This window comes from Bos indicus x Bos taurus, chromosome 17 (assembly GCF_003369695.1).
Source record: "Bos indicus x Bos taurus breed Angus x Brahman F1 hybrid chromosome 17, Bos_hybrid_MaternalHap_v2.0, whole genome shotgun sequence".
Classification (NCBI taxonomy): domain Eukaryota; kingdom Metazoa; phylum Chordata; class Mammalia; order Artiodactyla; family Bovidae; genus Bos; species Bos indicus x Bos taurus.
Window position 1 is genome coordinate 70954226 of NC_040092.1, and position 17054 is coordinate 70971279.

The following is a 17054-nucleotide window of genomic DNA, read 5'->3' on the forward strand; positions in this document are numbered from 1 at the left end:
GAGCCTCTAACACTTTCAGTTTTCAGTTTTATCACATCATAAATTGCCTAAGCTGACTGATATAGGCTCTCTGTTTTGCTCAGAGGGAAATCTAAAGTACTTATATATATATACATATATATATATGTATATATATATATATATAAAGCCTATAAGATAATACAAAATCTTCACACATAAATATCTTACTATATATGTTGTTGTTTAGTTACTCAGAAGTATCCTACTCTTTGCAACCCCATGGAATGAAGCATACCAGGCTTCCCTGTCCTTCACCATCTCCCGGAGCTTGCTCAAACTCATGTCAGTTGAGTTGGTGATGCCATCCAACAATCTCATCCTCAGTCATCTCCTTCTCCTCCTGTCTTCAATCTTTCCCAGCATCAGGGTCTTTTCTAATGAGTCAGTTCTTCCCATCAGGTGGACAAAATATTGGAGCTTCAGCTGCCTCATCAGTCCCTCCAATGAATATTCTGGATTGATTTCCTTTAGGATTGACTGGTTTGATCTCCTTGCTGTCCAAGGGACTCTCAAGAGTTTTCTTATTCTCTATATCTCATCTCATGTTAGCATTCCTGTCACTCCACTTGAGCCATGAAGTTTCCTTGCTGTGTCCTGAGCATGCAGATTTACTCTTACTTCATAGTCTTTTTACAGTCTTTTTCTTTTGTCAGGAACTCTGTTTCTCAGATATCCACATGGCTTGTTTCACTTTTTCAAATTCTATACAAATACCTTTCCATCCCACTTTCACTACTTTTCTTTTGGTCCTAGAATTTATTGTCTATTAATATATTTCATATTCCATTTATGTTCATAGGTTTTTTTGCCTGTGTACAAAAAATGTAAGCTTTTTGTGGGCAGAAAACCTATTTTGTTCACTGTTTTGGTCACTGCCAAAATGCCAGCTCCTAGAATACAGCCTGGCACATAATAGAGCTCAATAGATACAGAGAACAGTTGTTGGTTGCCAGAGGCAAGAGCTGAGGGTGGGTGAAATGGGTAAAATGTGGTCAGAGGTACATACTTCAGTTATTCCTGAGGAGGTAATACGCAGCGTGGTGACTAAAGGTGACGACAGCAAAAGAGACACTGATGTATAGAACAGTCTTATGGACTCTGTGGGAGAGGGAGAGGGTGGGAAGATTTGGGAGAATGACATTGAAACATGTAAAATATCATGTAAGAAACGAGTTGCCAGTCCAGGTTCGATGCACGATACTGGATGCTTGGGGCTAGTGCACTGAGACGACCCAGAGGGATGGTATGGGGAGGGAGGAGGGAGGAGGGTTCAGGATGGGGAACACATGTATACCTGTGGCGGATTCATTTTGATATTTGGCAAAAATAATACAATTATGTAAAGTTTTAAAATAAAATAAAATTAAAAAAATAAAAATAAAATTAAAAAAAAATACCATATTGTATATTTAAAAGTTGCTAAGAGAGTGGATCTTAAAAGTTCTCATCACAACAATAACAACAACAAAATGTGTAAGCTATATATAGTGGTGGATGTTAATTAAATATTGTGATGATCATTTCACAATATACACAAATCTAAACGCATGTTATACACTTAAAACAATATGTTATATGTCAATGATTAACATATCTCAATACAACTGGAAAAAATAAAAAGTCAAAAAAATAATAAATAAATATTTATTGAAAGAACAGAGCCCCAGAGTGCACGACAGAGCTTAGACTCTAGTAGTTAGGAGCAAGCATCCTTAGAAGTCATGGAAATGCTCAAGGTGAATAATTCAACATGCTCTTGCTGAGATTCCTCCTTCAGTTTGTCTCTTCACTTTTTCTATTAGTCTAATTCTATAAATTCCTTGCAAAACTTTTAAAAAATAATTTCCTTATATAAATAATAATAAATTTGCTCCTATTGTTTTCTGTTTAAGTTAGCCAGTCTTCATTGTTTGAGAACAAGAATCATGGCTAGCACACTTCCTCTGCCTAACTATAACTTCCTAGCATAGAGAACCCCTTAAGTGTCTGGTAAGTTGCTCCAGTCGTGTCCAACTCTCTGAGACCCCAGACTGTAGCCTGACTAGCTCCTCTGTCTATGGAATTATCCTGGAAAGAATATTGGTGTGGGTTGCATTTTCCTCCTTTAAGGGATCTTCCCAACCAGGGATCAAACCCTTGTTTTCTGCGGCTCCTTCATTGGTAGACAGATTCTTTACCTCTAAGCCACCTGGGAAACCCAAGAAAACACCTTACACTCAATATTATAGGCCCCAAAGTTAGGATAAGTGACATGAAATGAGAATTCAATAGAAAAGGATGGGTAAGTGACTACTGTCATAATCTGAATAAACAAAATTACCAAAGAGAAATGCAATTAAAACACATAAAATCTAGAAAATAAGAAAATAAGTTAATTCTAAGTCTGATTGTTTTTTGTTTTTTAAAAAATTATTATGATGATGATTTTATTTATTTATTTTTTTTACTTTACAATATTGTATTGGTTTTGCCATACATCAACATGCATCTGCCATGGGTGTACACGTGTTCCCCATCCTGAGCCCCCCTCCCACCTCCCTCCCCATACCATCCCTCTGGGTCATTCGGAAATCATTAAAAATTAGCATATAATAATTAAAGATAAAAATTCAGTTACATAAATCTCTGACTTACAAAGAATAAAATCAAATAACTTCTGTTTTAAAATGGTCTCACTTTTTTCTGATAATAATTAGTAATATTGTAAAATAGATAAACACCAAAGAAGGTAATAGATATTCACTGAAAAATATTTATTGCTCAGGTTAAACCTTTTGCCAATATAGAGATTAAAGCCTATGACCACTGTAGATGAAGCAAAGATATCATATATCTAGAAACATGCATATGAATATATATATGTATACACAGATATGCAGAACATAATGTATAGTTATAATTCAACTTAAAAATAGGAAATACACTAGAGTTAAATAGCAAAAAGTTATGATTTCTACATTTTTCTTTTAAAAATTTTATTTCCACACTTAATAGCTTGATATGGAATTAGACACCCAATAAATATTTATTGAATAAAAATTGACTGTAGCAGAATACTAAGGGAACTTTATGCTCTAAATTATATAGTCAATTCCATATTTAATAATGGGCTTCCTTGATGGCTCAGTGGGTAAAGAATATGCGTGCAATGCAGAAGACACAGGAGATGTGGGTTCAAGCCCTGGGTCAGGATGATACCCTGGAGGAGGAAATGGCAACCCATTCCAGTATTCTTGCCTCGAAAATCCCATGGACAGAGGAGCCTAGTGGGCTACAGTCCAAAGTGTTGCAGAGTCAGACATGAATGAGTGCAAGCACAGACAGATAATTTAATAACTCCTCAACTCCTAACTTCCCTGGTTGGGAAGATCCCCTAGAGGAGGAAATGGCAACCCACTCCAGTATGGAGATTATTTCAGGTTTTATTTTTAAAATTTGCAAGAGTTACAAGTTGTCTGACTTAATAGGTAAACTCAGTCAAAGTGATGATAAGAAGAAGTAATAAGATGCATTTACCTTCCAAATTAAAGCTAGAAACAGAGCAGACAAATGTTGCCTTTCATATCAATGGCACCACCTTACAGGTTCTTCATATTCAACAATACTAGGTATTGTTAAATGTGATATATTATATGTCACATCTCTTATAAGGAAAAAAAACCCATTACTGAGTCCAGTAGAGCATTAAGTGTTTGACTCAAAATATATCTTATTTTAGATGTTTTTCACTATATTGTGCAATATTAACTGTCAAACTCTGATAATTTAAATTAACTTTTATGAGCTATAAATGCAGCAGCATCATGGCAAAATATCACTATTTCATGAAATTTTGGCCAATAATGGCAATTTGAAATAAAATTTAGAAATCACAAAATGATTAGAATGATTAGTAGGCCCCGATTAACTTCAATAAAAAGTATCATCCATCCTATCATTGAAAAAAATAATATGGGGCAAACTTTGATCTGGAAAATTAGCACCAAAACTAACCACCAAAGTGCAACGTTACTATTATAACAGTAACAAGTAAACTCAAGGGTCTAATTTCAGGAATGTAACTACAGATTTAAGTATCCTGGGGAAAGTCAACCTCAGTTTTCAAATCCCTAAATTATTGAATACATGTTTTTCAAAACCCCTTTAAATTCTTACATTGTTTTATTTTAGGATTATACACAATGAACTTCAGCTGACACGTAAATTGCTGACACTCGCCTGATAGCCACCTCTAAAGCAGTGTGCTGGGTGTCATGAGGAACACAGATAAGCTCCCTGCCCTCATCATTGACGAAGGCAGACATTTGAGCCAACAGTGGAACTGGAGTTATGATAGCTGTTGTACAGCAAAGTATCACTGTGGATAGCTCAAAAATGGGTGAGAATGAAATCTATGAAATAAAATAGCTTAGCAGGGCAAAACAAGTGAAATGGAAAACTTTGAAAAGAGCCAAATTAATAAAACGAAATGAGTATATATATATATATATGAATTTGTTACAAACAGAAATTGATCAATAAAATAATTAAGTGGCACTTTGAATGTATTTATTTTACAAAATTAAAGGGTGGGTAAAGAAAAGATGTACTGATCTGAATATGTTGTATATTTAGAAATATGTAACCTGAGCTATCGGAGAAGGCAATGGCACCCCACTCCAGTACTCTTGCCTGGAAAATTCCATGGATGGAGGAGCCTGGTGGGCTGCAGTCCATGGGGTCGCTAAGAGTTGGACACGACTGAGCGACTTCACTTTCACTTTTCACTTTCATGCATTGGAGAAGGAAATGGTAACCCACTCCAGTGTTCTTGCCTGGAGAATCCCAGGGACGGGGGAGCCTGGTGGGTTTCTGTCTATGGGGTCACACACTAAGTCGGACTGAAGCGACTTAGCAGCAGCAGCAGCAACCTGAGCTATATCCACTCCTATTAGATAACCAGAAGGAAGGAAGGATAGTCTAGATTTAGACCTTTATTCCCTTGTAGCTCAGTCAGTAAAGAATCTGTCTGCAATGCAGGAGACCAGGGATCAATCCCCGGGTTGGGAAGATCCACTGGAGAAGAAAATGGCCACCCACTCCAGTATTCTTGCCTGGAGAATCCCCATGGACAGAGGAGCCTGGCAGACTACAATCCATGGGGTTGCAAGAATCCGACACGACTTAGCGACTAAACCATTATATATAAAGAATTAGAAGAGACTTCAAACATAATCAAAACTTATCAAGAATAAATAAAGTAAGTTAGAAGAAAACACTGTAAATAATTCGTAGGTAAAACATTAAGGCATAATCCAAAATAAATAGAAAAATAAAAATGTATCTTTTTCCTTAATGTCAATTAATAGGACCAAAATTAAACTCATTACTTTTTAGGTTAATTTAAATGTTCTAAGAAAATATGATGGGACAAAGCCAGATGATGTAGTGCCCCCAGTACCTAGTGAAATATATATTTTTCCCAACTCAAGAATATATGTCATTAGGGCAAGAATTATTTCCTCCAAAGGATTTAAGCATTTTATTTAAATTCCCCATATGAACAATAATAGAAGGTATCAAATAGCTATAGCTGATTAGAGATAATTCCTCTTTATAGAAGAATTTCAGCTAAATGTAGAAAGAATAAAAGAAAACAACAACATGAGAAAATGACTATTTTCCAGTGATGGGGACTTAAAATTGAGGGATGTGGCTGTCACCACTTGAATCCACTGATAAATCTTCGCATCACTAAAGTGGTAGGTGAAGGAACATGTGCCTCTTGATGTGATGTGGTATAAAGTAGACAGTGTGCCCTATCAACTAATTTCAGCAAACAAACAAAAATGGAAACAATTTAAATACTCAAATATTTAAATATAAGTTCCAATTAACTGGAAATACAGGGGGAAAGGTTTTCCCTGGTGGCTCAGACAGTAAAAGCATCTGGCTGCAATGCAGGAAACCCAGGTTAAATCCCTGGGTCAGGAAGATCCCCTGAAGAAGGAAATGGCAACTCACTCCAGTATTCTTGCCTGGGAAATCCCATGGATGGAGGAGCCTGGTGGGCTATAGTCCATGGGGTCGCAGAGAGTCGGACTCGACTGAGTGACATCACTTTCACTTTTCACAATGAAAAGTCTTTCTTACACTATACAGAATTGCTTGGAGGACTGCTATTACTGTAACTTGGCTAGATTATGGGATTTGTGAAGAGATGTGGTGGCAGAAGAAACAGTAAATGCAATTTGTGGTAAATGTTATATCCAAGAATCTAGATTTTATTCTCAGGCTGGCATTTCCCAAAATGTGCTCTGGGATACTGATCACATTCTTCACTATTAGAAGGATGAGACGGCTGTTCCCATTTTAAAATAAGTTTAAGGGACACTGTATTCTATATTCCTTTAAATTGGCTGAATAGTAGCAAGGTATAGCACCCTACTTGTAGGAATACTCACTGAAATTTAACACAGCATTTTCACAACTTACAGGACAGTTGTGAAGAGTATTGTTATCACCCTATAAGAAGCAAATCTATGAAACACCACTGTAGGTTGTTAAAAACACTGAGGAATCTCAAAAAGTGGAGCATTTTGCTCTAACTGGTATTTTTTGAAGTTAATTCTAATGGCAGTGAATTGATAAGACAGGAGAGCAGTTGAAATAGACCAGGTGTGAGAAGACAAAGGCATGAATAGACAAGAGGACTGACACGGAATAAAAGTGGAAACAAAAAGATACAGTGGATATCAACAGAAACAATGTGTTGAAAACTGAAAATCACTGAAAACAAAACTGAGGTTTCTAACTCAGGTTAGTGGGCAATGCTATCATGTATTTGGAACAGAAGGAAGGGCAGCTGCCATGGTGGAGGATGCACAGAGGTCTGTGATCAAAGAATACATTTCTTTAAAACATAGTATTCATTTATTCATACGTTTTTATGGGCAAAAGACTAAGCAAATATTTAAAAAGTGAATCTTACCTATGGATTTTTTCCCTCCTATGTTTATTTAACTCATTCCCTGGTTCTACTTACCCACAAGGCCTATACGTGAATACAATGTAACTCTCTTCATCCCCTCTTTCAATGAAAGTCACACATGTGTGTTTTTCCCAGTGCCTCATGGCCTGCTTGAACATGGCTCGCTGGCTGCCTGGAAAAATGGCATGACATTAATAAAACAGTGCCTGTTCCAAAGAGAAGTCTGCATGTGGCTCTTCTGTCCCGAGTCTGGCTGCACAGATTAGATGCCACCACTATAATCAAACCAAAGAATACTAGCTCCAGGCACCACAGTGAGCCGTTGTTGAGAGTGGACACTGTCTTCAGAATCAGTAGGCATGAGCTTACTGTCTCGACAAGTATGTGTGTACAAGGCTCCATGAACAAAGATATGTATTGTTCTTGTCAACTGAAAAGAGCTTCTAGATTTAATGGGCACATTTGAAACTCCTTTTAAAAACCAGAATAGTTCTTTAGATTCTTAGAATTAAAGACTATATCTATGTTTTTAAATTTCAAGATATGCTGACAACTGAGGTGAATGGAATCTTTCTCATATTTGAGTTAATACTACATTTTATGTATTAGTATTCTATAAAAATATATACCTAATCTATGTAATAATCGTTATTTCATTATCAAAATAGACCCTCTGGGGATATCTTACCAGTGAAGTTGCCTCCTATGACGTAAGGAATAACACCTCCAGGCCACACTCTTTCAGTCCTTGATGTAGCAGCCCTGGGAACTCTATTTTTCTCACTTTGCCCTGAGAATTTTAGTGGTAATTTTTCCTTAACTGTGTTGTTTTGCTCCAAGCCTGCAGTGACATTTAAAACATTCTGTGAAACAGAAGTCCTTGGTCAGAGAATCATTTACCTCTTAAAGGACAAGTTAAAATGTCTTATTTACATATTTATATAAATATGCCTGAAATCAAAATGTATTAAAGAAAAACTTCATTTATATTATATACTTGAGTAAAGTGTTAAAATATTTAAGTAGTTTAAAAAATACTATTTCCTAATGCTCTCTCTATAAGCAAATTTTGATGACTTTCCATACAACAGCTTACAGTGGATAGAAGCCAAGTAGACTCTGTAAGGTGCAGAAAAATTATTTTATGTATTCTACTTTACTAGAAAACTAAGAAAGTCACCAATAGAATTAAAAAGACATTTTAAAAAAGTCTTACTTTGTTCAAAACCTTTCTTAGTCCTGCGAAACCTCAAATCCTTTAAATCAGAATTGATATTCTATAGTACAGATAAAAACTGAATATTACACAATAGAGATAGTAAATGAAATAAGGATAATACAGATATGGTCTCAGATTCTGGGACAATGGGCTACATCTATTTCAATTTCCTAGGGATTCATATCCAGACAACAGTATGATTTAGAGAGCAGCACACAAGGTGAGCAGGCCCACATAAAATGCAGTCTGCTGTGGAGCAGCTTTCAGGTCTGCAGTCACGAACTTTTCTCGGTAGCCTTTCACAATTTTTTGTTATGGTGTTATTTTTCCTACACTTTCGTATTTACTTTTCTTATTGATATATCATTGTTGATACAAATGGCTTACAGCTTCCATACACTTCAAACACAATGAACATTGAATGTATGCCCCTGATATTTGTGTCCCTAACATATCTAATTTTTTAATATCCTAGAGCAAAGCATCTTCACTTGGAAAAATTAATTCTTGGCATAATTAATTAGTATCAATCAACTGAAGGAAAGTTAGGATATGAACTTTGAACAGGAGACTTTAAAAAGAAACTCTAAAATCCACAAATAGTGATTAATAAATTCAATATTAAAATATTTAATATTTTAAATATTAACTAATCATTAATCCAGAAAGCAGGTTCCCTGAATCTTTTCCTATACATAGTTTTGGAAGAGTTAAAAGTATTTTTAATTGTTTTTTAATCTAATTTATCAGTTTGCCAATTTATTTTAAGTGGATTTTGTTTCAAAATAAGCATTCATATTTTTTCATTTGACGAAAACTGATGTAGCTCCATGCTTGATAAAATCACCTTACTGTGATACCAATTTTTTGGAAATAAATATCAACAGTAAAATAAACACCTAATGCATTTCTTATTAAGGAGGAGCTGAAAATAAGTTAAAATAAATGTCCCCAACTAAGTTCCAAAATCTTCCATCACATATCAACTAAATAAAAATGAATAAAGGACTCTCCCTTAGCATATATCTTTCCATACTTCGAATCTTAATGGCTAACTGAACTGCTATGAGTATAATATTCACTGTATAGCAACTCAAGAGTCTGCAACTTTAAACATTGATATACCAGAGCCAATTCTTCTTATTCTGTCTATAAGTTGGTAGAGGGCCCCTCGTTTCTTTGACATACCATGGTCTCCAAATCCACCTTAAAGAGTAAAGGAAAATAGTTAAGTTAAATTCACTGTAAATTAAAGTTCTTGTAAATAAGCAATAGTAACATGTTACATTGATTTCTCCTTGGACATCTCTTTTTATGTGGTCTTATGTAATTGCATTAAAGTAATAATATCCATTAATCTTGGAAGAGGGTAAAAATTTTGCAATATGTTCGGTAGGAACCAATGAAATACTGTAAAGCAATTATCCGTCAATTAAAAAATTTGCAACTAAAACTAAAGAGGTAAGAGAAAATCAGAGAGCAATCTAAATGACTTTATTTGGACATCGTAGCAATTGAGTCATCTATTGACAATTTAAAACATTTTTTTTCACTGTGAACTTTACAACACATAGTATTATATAGGAAGAGAACCAAATTGTTCTGCCATGTTGATTGCATTCCAGCTATTTTCCCAATGCAAACTAAATACTTTCAGATGGCAAATCAGCAAATGAAATAAAAACACTAAAAGAGCATGAGGTATGTCATTTTTTTTTCAATGAAACTGGAAAAAGAAAAAAGCAAGTATATAGTGTAAATTTTGCTCCAAAGCTTGGAGCAAGTTTGAGACATTTCTAATAGCATATGTAATGAATATAATGCATTCAAATAAATTTTGAAAATTAGTTTCTATAATTTATAAAAACCAATAACATAGCTTTTAAAAAAGTCACAAGGTGAGAATCTGTAAGGATGCCCAGCTGCAAAATACATTCTATTATGTTGGTGCAATTTACAATCTTTATAAAAAAAGATATAAAGAATTTTATAGCTCACAATGTAGAGGAGGGGTTTGGGGATAAAAAAATATATTTTCTTGCAGCTTTAAGAACAAAGTCATAATCATAAAGCAGAACATTTGATGAAAATCCAAGTCTTCTGATCCTCATTCCAGGTCTTTAACAAAATGCTTTCTTAATTTTATCACCTAGTTTGCCTTCTCCTTGAATTCTGATAGACAAATACAAAGAGTTATTACTGAGCAAACAACTAATATGATCACTAAAGATATCAGAACAAGAGGTTCATGAGCCTGTGGACAAAGCCAATGAAAGAGTACCAGAAATTCATGCAAACAACAATATGTTCTTGCATTTTGAACTATTTCCTTTCAGTATCTCCTTTCCCTTTGAAATTAATTCTAAAATGTAATTACCTAGATTGAAGCTAATAAAAAGTAATAAATATTGTTAACATATAAGCATCTTTTAGGAAATATCAATTAAGTCCGTATAAGGCAGATAAGTTAAAATGCTTGTTTATTGAGTAACAGTCTGCTTAATTATTTGAATTACATGGTCACATTCTTGCTATGCTCCTTGAGAAAAATTTTTGAAATATTTTTCATTGACTATTTTAGAAAGATGAAGTAGTACTTAAATGTATTCATTCCTAAGCAGTTATAGCAAATATTTTTAAAGGATGATAAAAATGTATTTGAAATGACCATTGCATAACAATTATATGGTATATTAGATAGGCCTGAAACACATAGCTATAGATATAGAAGGAGGCTAATTATGAGGAAAAAATAAATGTCTTAGTTAATATTAAGGTAAATTATAAGCATAAGAATATTATAGACTAGAAAAAACATTTCAAGACTATCAAAGTCAATAATATTTTAATATTTTAGCAAGTTTGAAAATTTTTATAGCAATATAAATAAAATTATGCATAGATAGTTTATTGAAATAAGAAAATTCATAATATGTATTTATTTCTCATATTTTAAAAATTCTAAAGTGGATATATATAAAACAAATATTTATGAAAAAGACAATATATTTTCAAATAAGCAAATAAGAAATATAGTCAATGCAGCACAAACTAACAAGAAAGGGAAAAGACAGTAAGAAAAAACTATAGAATTCTTTTATGATGTCAGAAATTCAGCTGAATAGTGCAAATTACTTTGAAGCATGTACTTTTCACATACATATTTAGAATATGTCTTTATGACAGTATGATTCTGTTTTATGCTTTTCTTTTTTTTTTTTTTTAATTCTCCTGGGGGCGGGGGCTCCATGTGCTGCCCCACCGCCCCCCAGGCCCGGGCTCCCTGTTTTATGCTTTTCTGTAAATAATAATTTACTTTCAAATATTAGCATTTCAGATCTTAACTATAAATGAAATGACAAAATTATATGCTGGGTTGACCAATATATAAAATTGAAAAACCTGAATGAACCCCTGCAAAACATGAACAAACTTTCTGGCCAACCCAATAGTATTAATTTTCTAAATCACAGAAAATTAACACCTCTAGTGCAAAGAGAGGACAATGGGCTAAAGAAATCACTTTAATAAAGCATAAATCTAACAAAATGTTTAATCAAACCTGAGAATGTAATGTGATAAATTTAAGATTCTGCTGAGTTGTCTCATTGCTGTCTTTTTTGAAATCCACTGTTGCAGGGGACAGCGACAGTGTTAAGTGTGAGATAGTGTCTGCAGTGTGTCAATAAACATATCCTATAGGAATGTACTATCTGTGACTACACTGCAAAGCAGTTTCCTCATATATTTGGTGTATGTTTCAGAAAAGACTCACTATATATAACAAAGACTAAAGGTTATTATTTTTAAGTACCATATTCATTTAAATAAATTCCTTAAGTTTTATTACCTTACATAAATTTCTCATATGTAATATTTGCATTTTGATTATGTACAATAATGTCTTTATTCTTAAAAGGGCATACTAACCTACTTAACATTGAAAAGCTATTTTGTGTTCATGTGTGCATATGTGGTCAGTTAGTCGTGTCCTACTCTTTGCAGTCCTATGGACTGTACTCCGCCAGGTTCCTCAGTCTATGGAATTTTCCAGGAAGAACACTTGCCATTTCCTACTCCAGGAGATCTTCCTGATTCAGGGATCGAACCTGCATCACCTGGGGCTCCTGCATTGGCAAATGGATTCTTTACCACTGGTGCTACCTGAGAAACCTATGTTGTCTGCAATTAACTTCAAAATATTTTATACATACTTATGCATGCATACACACACACACACATACACAGAATATGGTAAACTGAACAACTGTTGAATCTTTGAGGTGATGGGTGTTGCCTGCATCATCCCATCAACTTTACTATATTTTTGAAGCTTGTCAAAATAATCTCTGGGAGTTGGTGATGGACAGGGAGGCCTGGCATGATGCAATTCATGGGGTCACAAAGAGTCAGACACGACTGAACAAATGAACTGAACTGAACTGTCATAATAAAAAGTTGTGGGAAAGAAAATTGGGAAAAAAGATTTGTTAATTCACAGTAAAGAGTCTTAAGACTAAAATATATTTGTCTTCTAGATACCACAAAGGGACTATATATTTTCCATGGAATACAAGAAGGAAATAAAAATAGCATTAGCAGGAGGAGAGATCAATGAAATCAAAAAGCATAACTGAATAAATGCTTTAGCTATAACTACAAAAAGAAATTTTACATTTTTAACCTTTCAATTTTTCTCCAAAGTAAAATACAGAATAAAAATTGTATCAAAATAATATAAAATAATTTTCAAATTTTAATTAAAGTATTTTAATATGAAAACCCAAATATCTTTGAAATATTGCAAGTCACATATAGGCATAATTCAAACATGTGCAAACAGCTAAAATTGAAACTGTCTTCCAGGTTTTCATAAAAGTTATAAAAATAGATATACAATTTTTTCTAAATATATTTGTGTATAATCAGTCAAGAATACTTTACCTTCTGCATCTCAGTATTCAAATGGGAGGCAATTGAGTATAATGTTTGAGAGTATGAAATTTAACCTTCCTCAGAAGTGAATTTTGGTCCTGACTCAGTCATTTCCTGCTGTGTGACAATAAGAAACTGTGTATGCATGCTCAGTCACTTCCATCACGTTTGACCCTTTGCGACCCTATGGGCTGTAGGCCACCAGGCTCCTCTGTCCTTGGCATTCTCCAGTCAAGAATACTGGAATGGGTTGCTATGCCTTCCTCCAGGGGATCTTCTTGACCCAGGGATTGAACCTCCATCTCCTGCACTGCAGGCAGAGTCTTTACCACTGAACCACAGGGGAAGCCCCAAGAAAAGTACATAACCTTATAAATCTCCTCCTCGTAAATCACAATAACATCAGCAGCTACTCATTATGTGGTCATTATGAGTATTCAAAGAGTTAACACCTGCAAAGTGCTTAAGCCAGGCCTTGTAGATGGTGAACACTACATCTTTCTTAAATACATTACATAATAAAGTTAAAATTATGAATTTATGAATAAAACTTAAATTTATAAATAGACTAATCTGTATCAAGGAAATCAAATTTGATCACCAGAACATTAAAAATGATCCAAATTGTATTTTAGCATTTCAAGAGTATATTTTCTTCTAAATAAATGCAAACCAAATCAAATAATCAAACGTACCTGTGATGTGTCCAAATTTTCCAAAGGGGTTCTGTGTAAGGTCAATTGTCCTATCAATTTGAAAGATATTTAAATCTTCATCATCTAAGGCAATGTCACCCCAAAACACAGCTAAAAAAGAAAATTTCAATTAAAATACAAATTATTTAAGAGCAAAAAGCAATGTGAACAAAGCTAATAAGAAAAAAATACTGCTAAAAATATGGAAATTTGGTCCTTATAACTATAGAGATATTTCAGAAAATAAGTGTACCTGAACGTACTGGGCCTGTTTGGGTGTAATGTGAGCCACATGTGAAAGGATGGATCCGCTTTTCTCACTTTGATGTTTTAGACGAAAGGGAGAAAGTCATTTTTCGAGTGAAATGATCTAAGGTTTATTGGGGCTGGGGTGGGGCTGATTCTTAAGGGTGTTGGTGATGGACAGGGAAGCATGGAGTGCTGTAGTTCATAGGGTCACAAAGAGTCAGACATAACTAAGTGAATGAACTGAATTGACCTTCAGGGAAGAGAATTCAGCGACCATGGCTAATTTGCAAACAAGTGAAAAAGAATGCTGGCATTTACAGCAGATGCCTGAGATAAGCAATTCCTCACCAACAGGTGGAAGAAGACGTAGTAGCAATTAAACCATGTGCTACTTTATAATTTTATAAAGTGAGGTGCAATTGAGTCAAAAGAATCAGATCAGATCAGATCAGTCGCTCAGTCGTGTCCGACTCTTTGCGACCCCATGAATTGCAGCACGCCAAGCCTCCCTGTCCATCACCAACTCCCAGAGTTTACTGAGATTCACGTCCATCAAGTCAATAATGCCATGCAGCCATCTCATCCTGTCATCCCCTTCTCCTCCTGCCCCCAATCCCTCCCAGCATCAGAGTCTTTTCCAATGAGTCAACTCTTCACATGAGGTGGCCAAAGTACTGGAGTTTCAGCTTTTGCATCATTCCTTCCAAAGAAATTCCAGGGCTGATCTCCTTCAGAATGGACTGGTTGGATCTCCTTGCAGTCCAAGGGACTCTCAAGAGTCTTCTGCAACACCACAGTTCAAAAGCATCAATTCTTCGACGCTCAGCTTTCTTCACAGTCCAACTCTCACATCCATACATGATCACAGGAAAAACCATAGCCTTAACTAGACGAACCTTTGTTGGCAAAGTAATGCCTCTGCTTTTGAATATGCTGTCTAGGTTAGTCATAACTTTCCTTCCAAGGAGTAAGCGTCTTTTAATTTCATGGCTGCAGTCACCATCTGCAGTGATTTTGGAGCCCAGAAAAATAAAGTCTGACACTGTTTCCACTGTTTCCCCATTTATTTCCCATGAAGTGATGGGACCGGATGCCATGATCTTTGTTTTCTGAATGTTGAGCTTTAAGCCAACTTTTTCACTCTCCTCTTTCACTTTCATCAAGAGGCTTTTTAGTTCCTCTTCACTTTCTGCCATAAGGGTGGTGTCATCTGCATATCTGAGGTTATTGAGATTTCTCCCGGCAATCTTGATTCCAGCTTGTGCTTCTTCCAGTCCAGCGTTTCTCATGATGTACTCTGCATATAAGTTAAATAAACAGGGTGACAATATACAGCTTTGACGTACTCCTTTTCCTATTTGGAACCAGTCTGTTGTTCCATGTCCAGTTCTAACTGTTGCTTCCTGACCTGCATACACGTTTCTCAAGAGGCAGATCAGGTGGTCTGGTATTCCCATCTCTTTCAGAATTTTCCACAGTTTATTGTGATCCACACAGTCAAAGGCTTTGGCCTAGTCAATAAAGCAGAAATAGATGTTTTTCTGGAACTCTCTTGCTTTTTCGATGATCCAGCGGATTTTGGCAATTTGATCTCTGGTTCCTCTGCCTTTTCTAAACCCGGCTTGAACATCAGGAAGTTCACGATTCACATATTGCTGAAGCCTGGCTTGGAGAATTTTGAGCATTACTTTACTAGCATGTGAGAAGAGTGCAATTGTGCAGTAGTTTGAGCATTCTTTGGCATTGCCTTTCTTTGGGATTGGAATGAAAACTGACCTTTTCCAGTCCTGTGGCCACTGCTGAGTTTTCCAAATTCGCTGGCATATTGAGTGCAGCACTTTCACAGCACAAAGAATATACTGCTAAATAGCAACTCATTCAATACATTTTGATAAAGTGGTAAAGTACCTTCTCTGAAGATGGTATTGCTTAAGTATCTATAAAATATATAGATTAACTCAACATTTATTAGGCAATGGCTAGGTGCTGGCCTTTCATCATTAATAAAAAATAAGACATTTGTTTGTATTTTCAGGAGCTTCAAAAACTTTACCCTAATCCCAGAAATACCCTTTTATACTCAGAAGTTTAGGCTACTTAATAAAGGAAAGCTCTATAAACCATTGTGAATGAATTTACAACTAGTAAGCAAATTATTATTTTTTAAGGTCAGAAATATACATTTGCATAACGAAAAGCAGCCTCCTTGTTTATTTGAGCCCCAAAGTAGATTAATCAATTCTTTTGTACTATCAGATATCAAAATATAATAACTTTAGGAAATGTAGCAAATTTATGAGAGGATAAATTAATCATGAAATAGTAAAGAATTGACAAATGCCTTGGAAATTCTGGGATATTTAAAATTTTTTCTTCAGATTTTTCTTCTACAACACCAAAAAGGAAAGAAGGAAATTACATTAAAAATTATAGAAGGAGTCCTAATCAATATTTTGTAATAACCTATAAGGGAAATGAATATGAAAATATATATATATCTGATTCACCATGATTTACACCTGAATTTAACACAATATTGCAAATCAACCATATTTTAATTTTAAAAATTAATAATTTAGAAAATGACAAAATCCATTTCAAATCACTTTTATTAAATTCAAACCTAAATATATATGAATTTTAGCTATAAAAGCTATTTAATAAAATTAATTAATTCATAAAATTAAACTTCAGTCCTGAAAGCTATATATTGCTTCCGCCTTTGATCAAAGGTTTATGATATAAAATTCTGTACTTAGTTTAGTTCACTTATACAAATCTGACATGAGATAAGGGGTTTCTTTATTTGTAAATCTAGAAAGAAAGAAAATAGAAATTAGTTCAAGGTGGGTAATCAGTTCCATATATGAAAAAAACCTTTATTAGAATTAGAATTCTGTCATCAACATGAATCAGCTACCGGTATATGTGTGATTCATGTTAATGTATGGCAGAAACCATCACA

General features: G+C 34.6%; 1 protein-coding gene across 1 annotated transcript in view; it reads right to left on the reverse strand.

Annotated features, from left to right (window-relative positions):
* The window catches only part of TLL1 (tolloid like 1), a gene marked incomplete at its 5' end in the record, with an annotated part of 170956 nt that extends 157010 nt beyond the window's left edge, over positions 1 to 13946 (reverse strand). The window contains 4 exons of the mRNA XM_027513518.1: positions 7046 to 7163; positions 7680 to 7832; positions 9336 to 9416; positions 13841 to 13946. Of these exons, the coding sequence (XP_027369319.1) occupies positions 7046 to 7163; positions 7680 to 7832; positions 9336 to 9416; positions 13841 to 13946 (458 nt within the window). The remainder of the gene's footprint in view (positions 1 to 7045; positions 7164 to 7679; positions 7833 to 9335; positions 9417 to 13840) is intronic.
* Positions 13947 to 17054: the final 3108 nt, after the last annotated feature.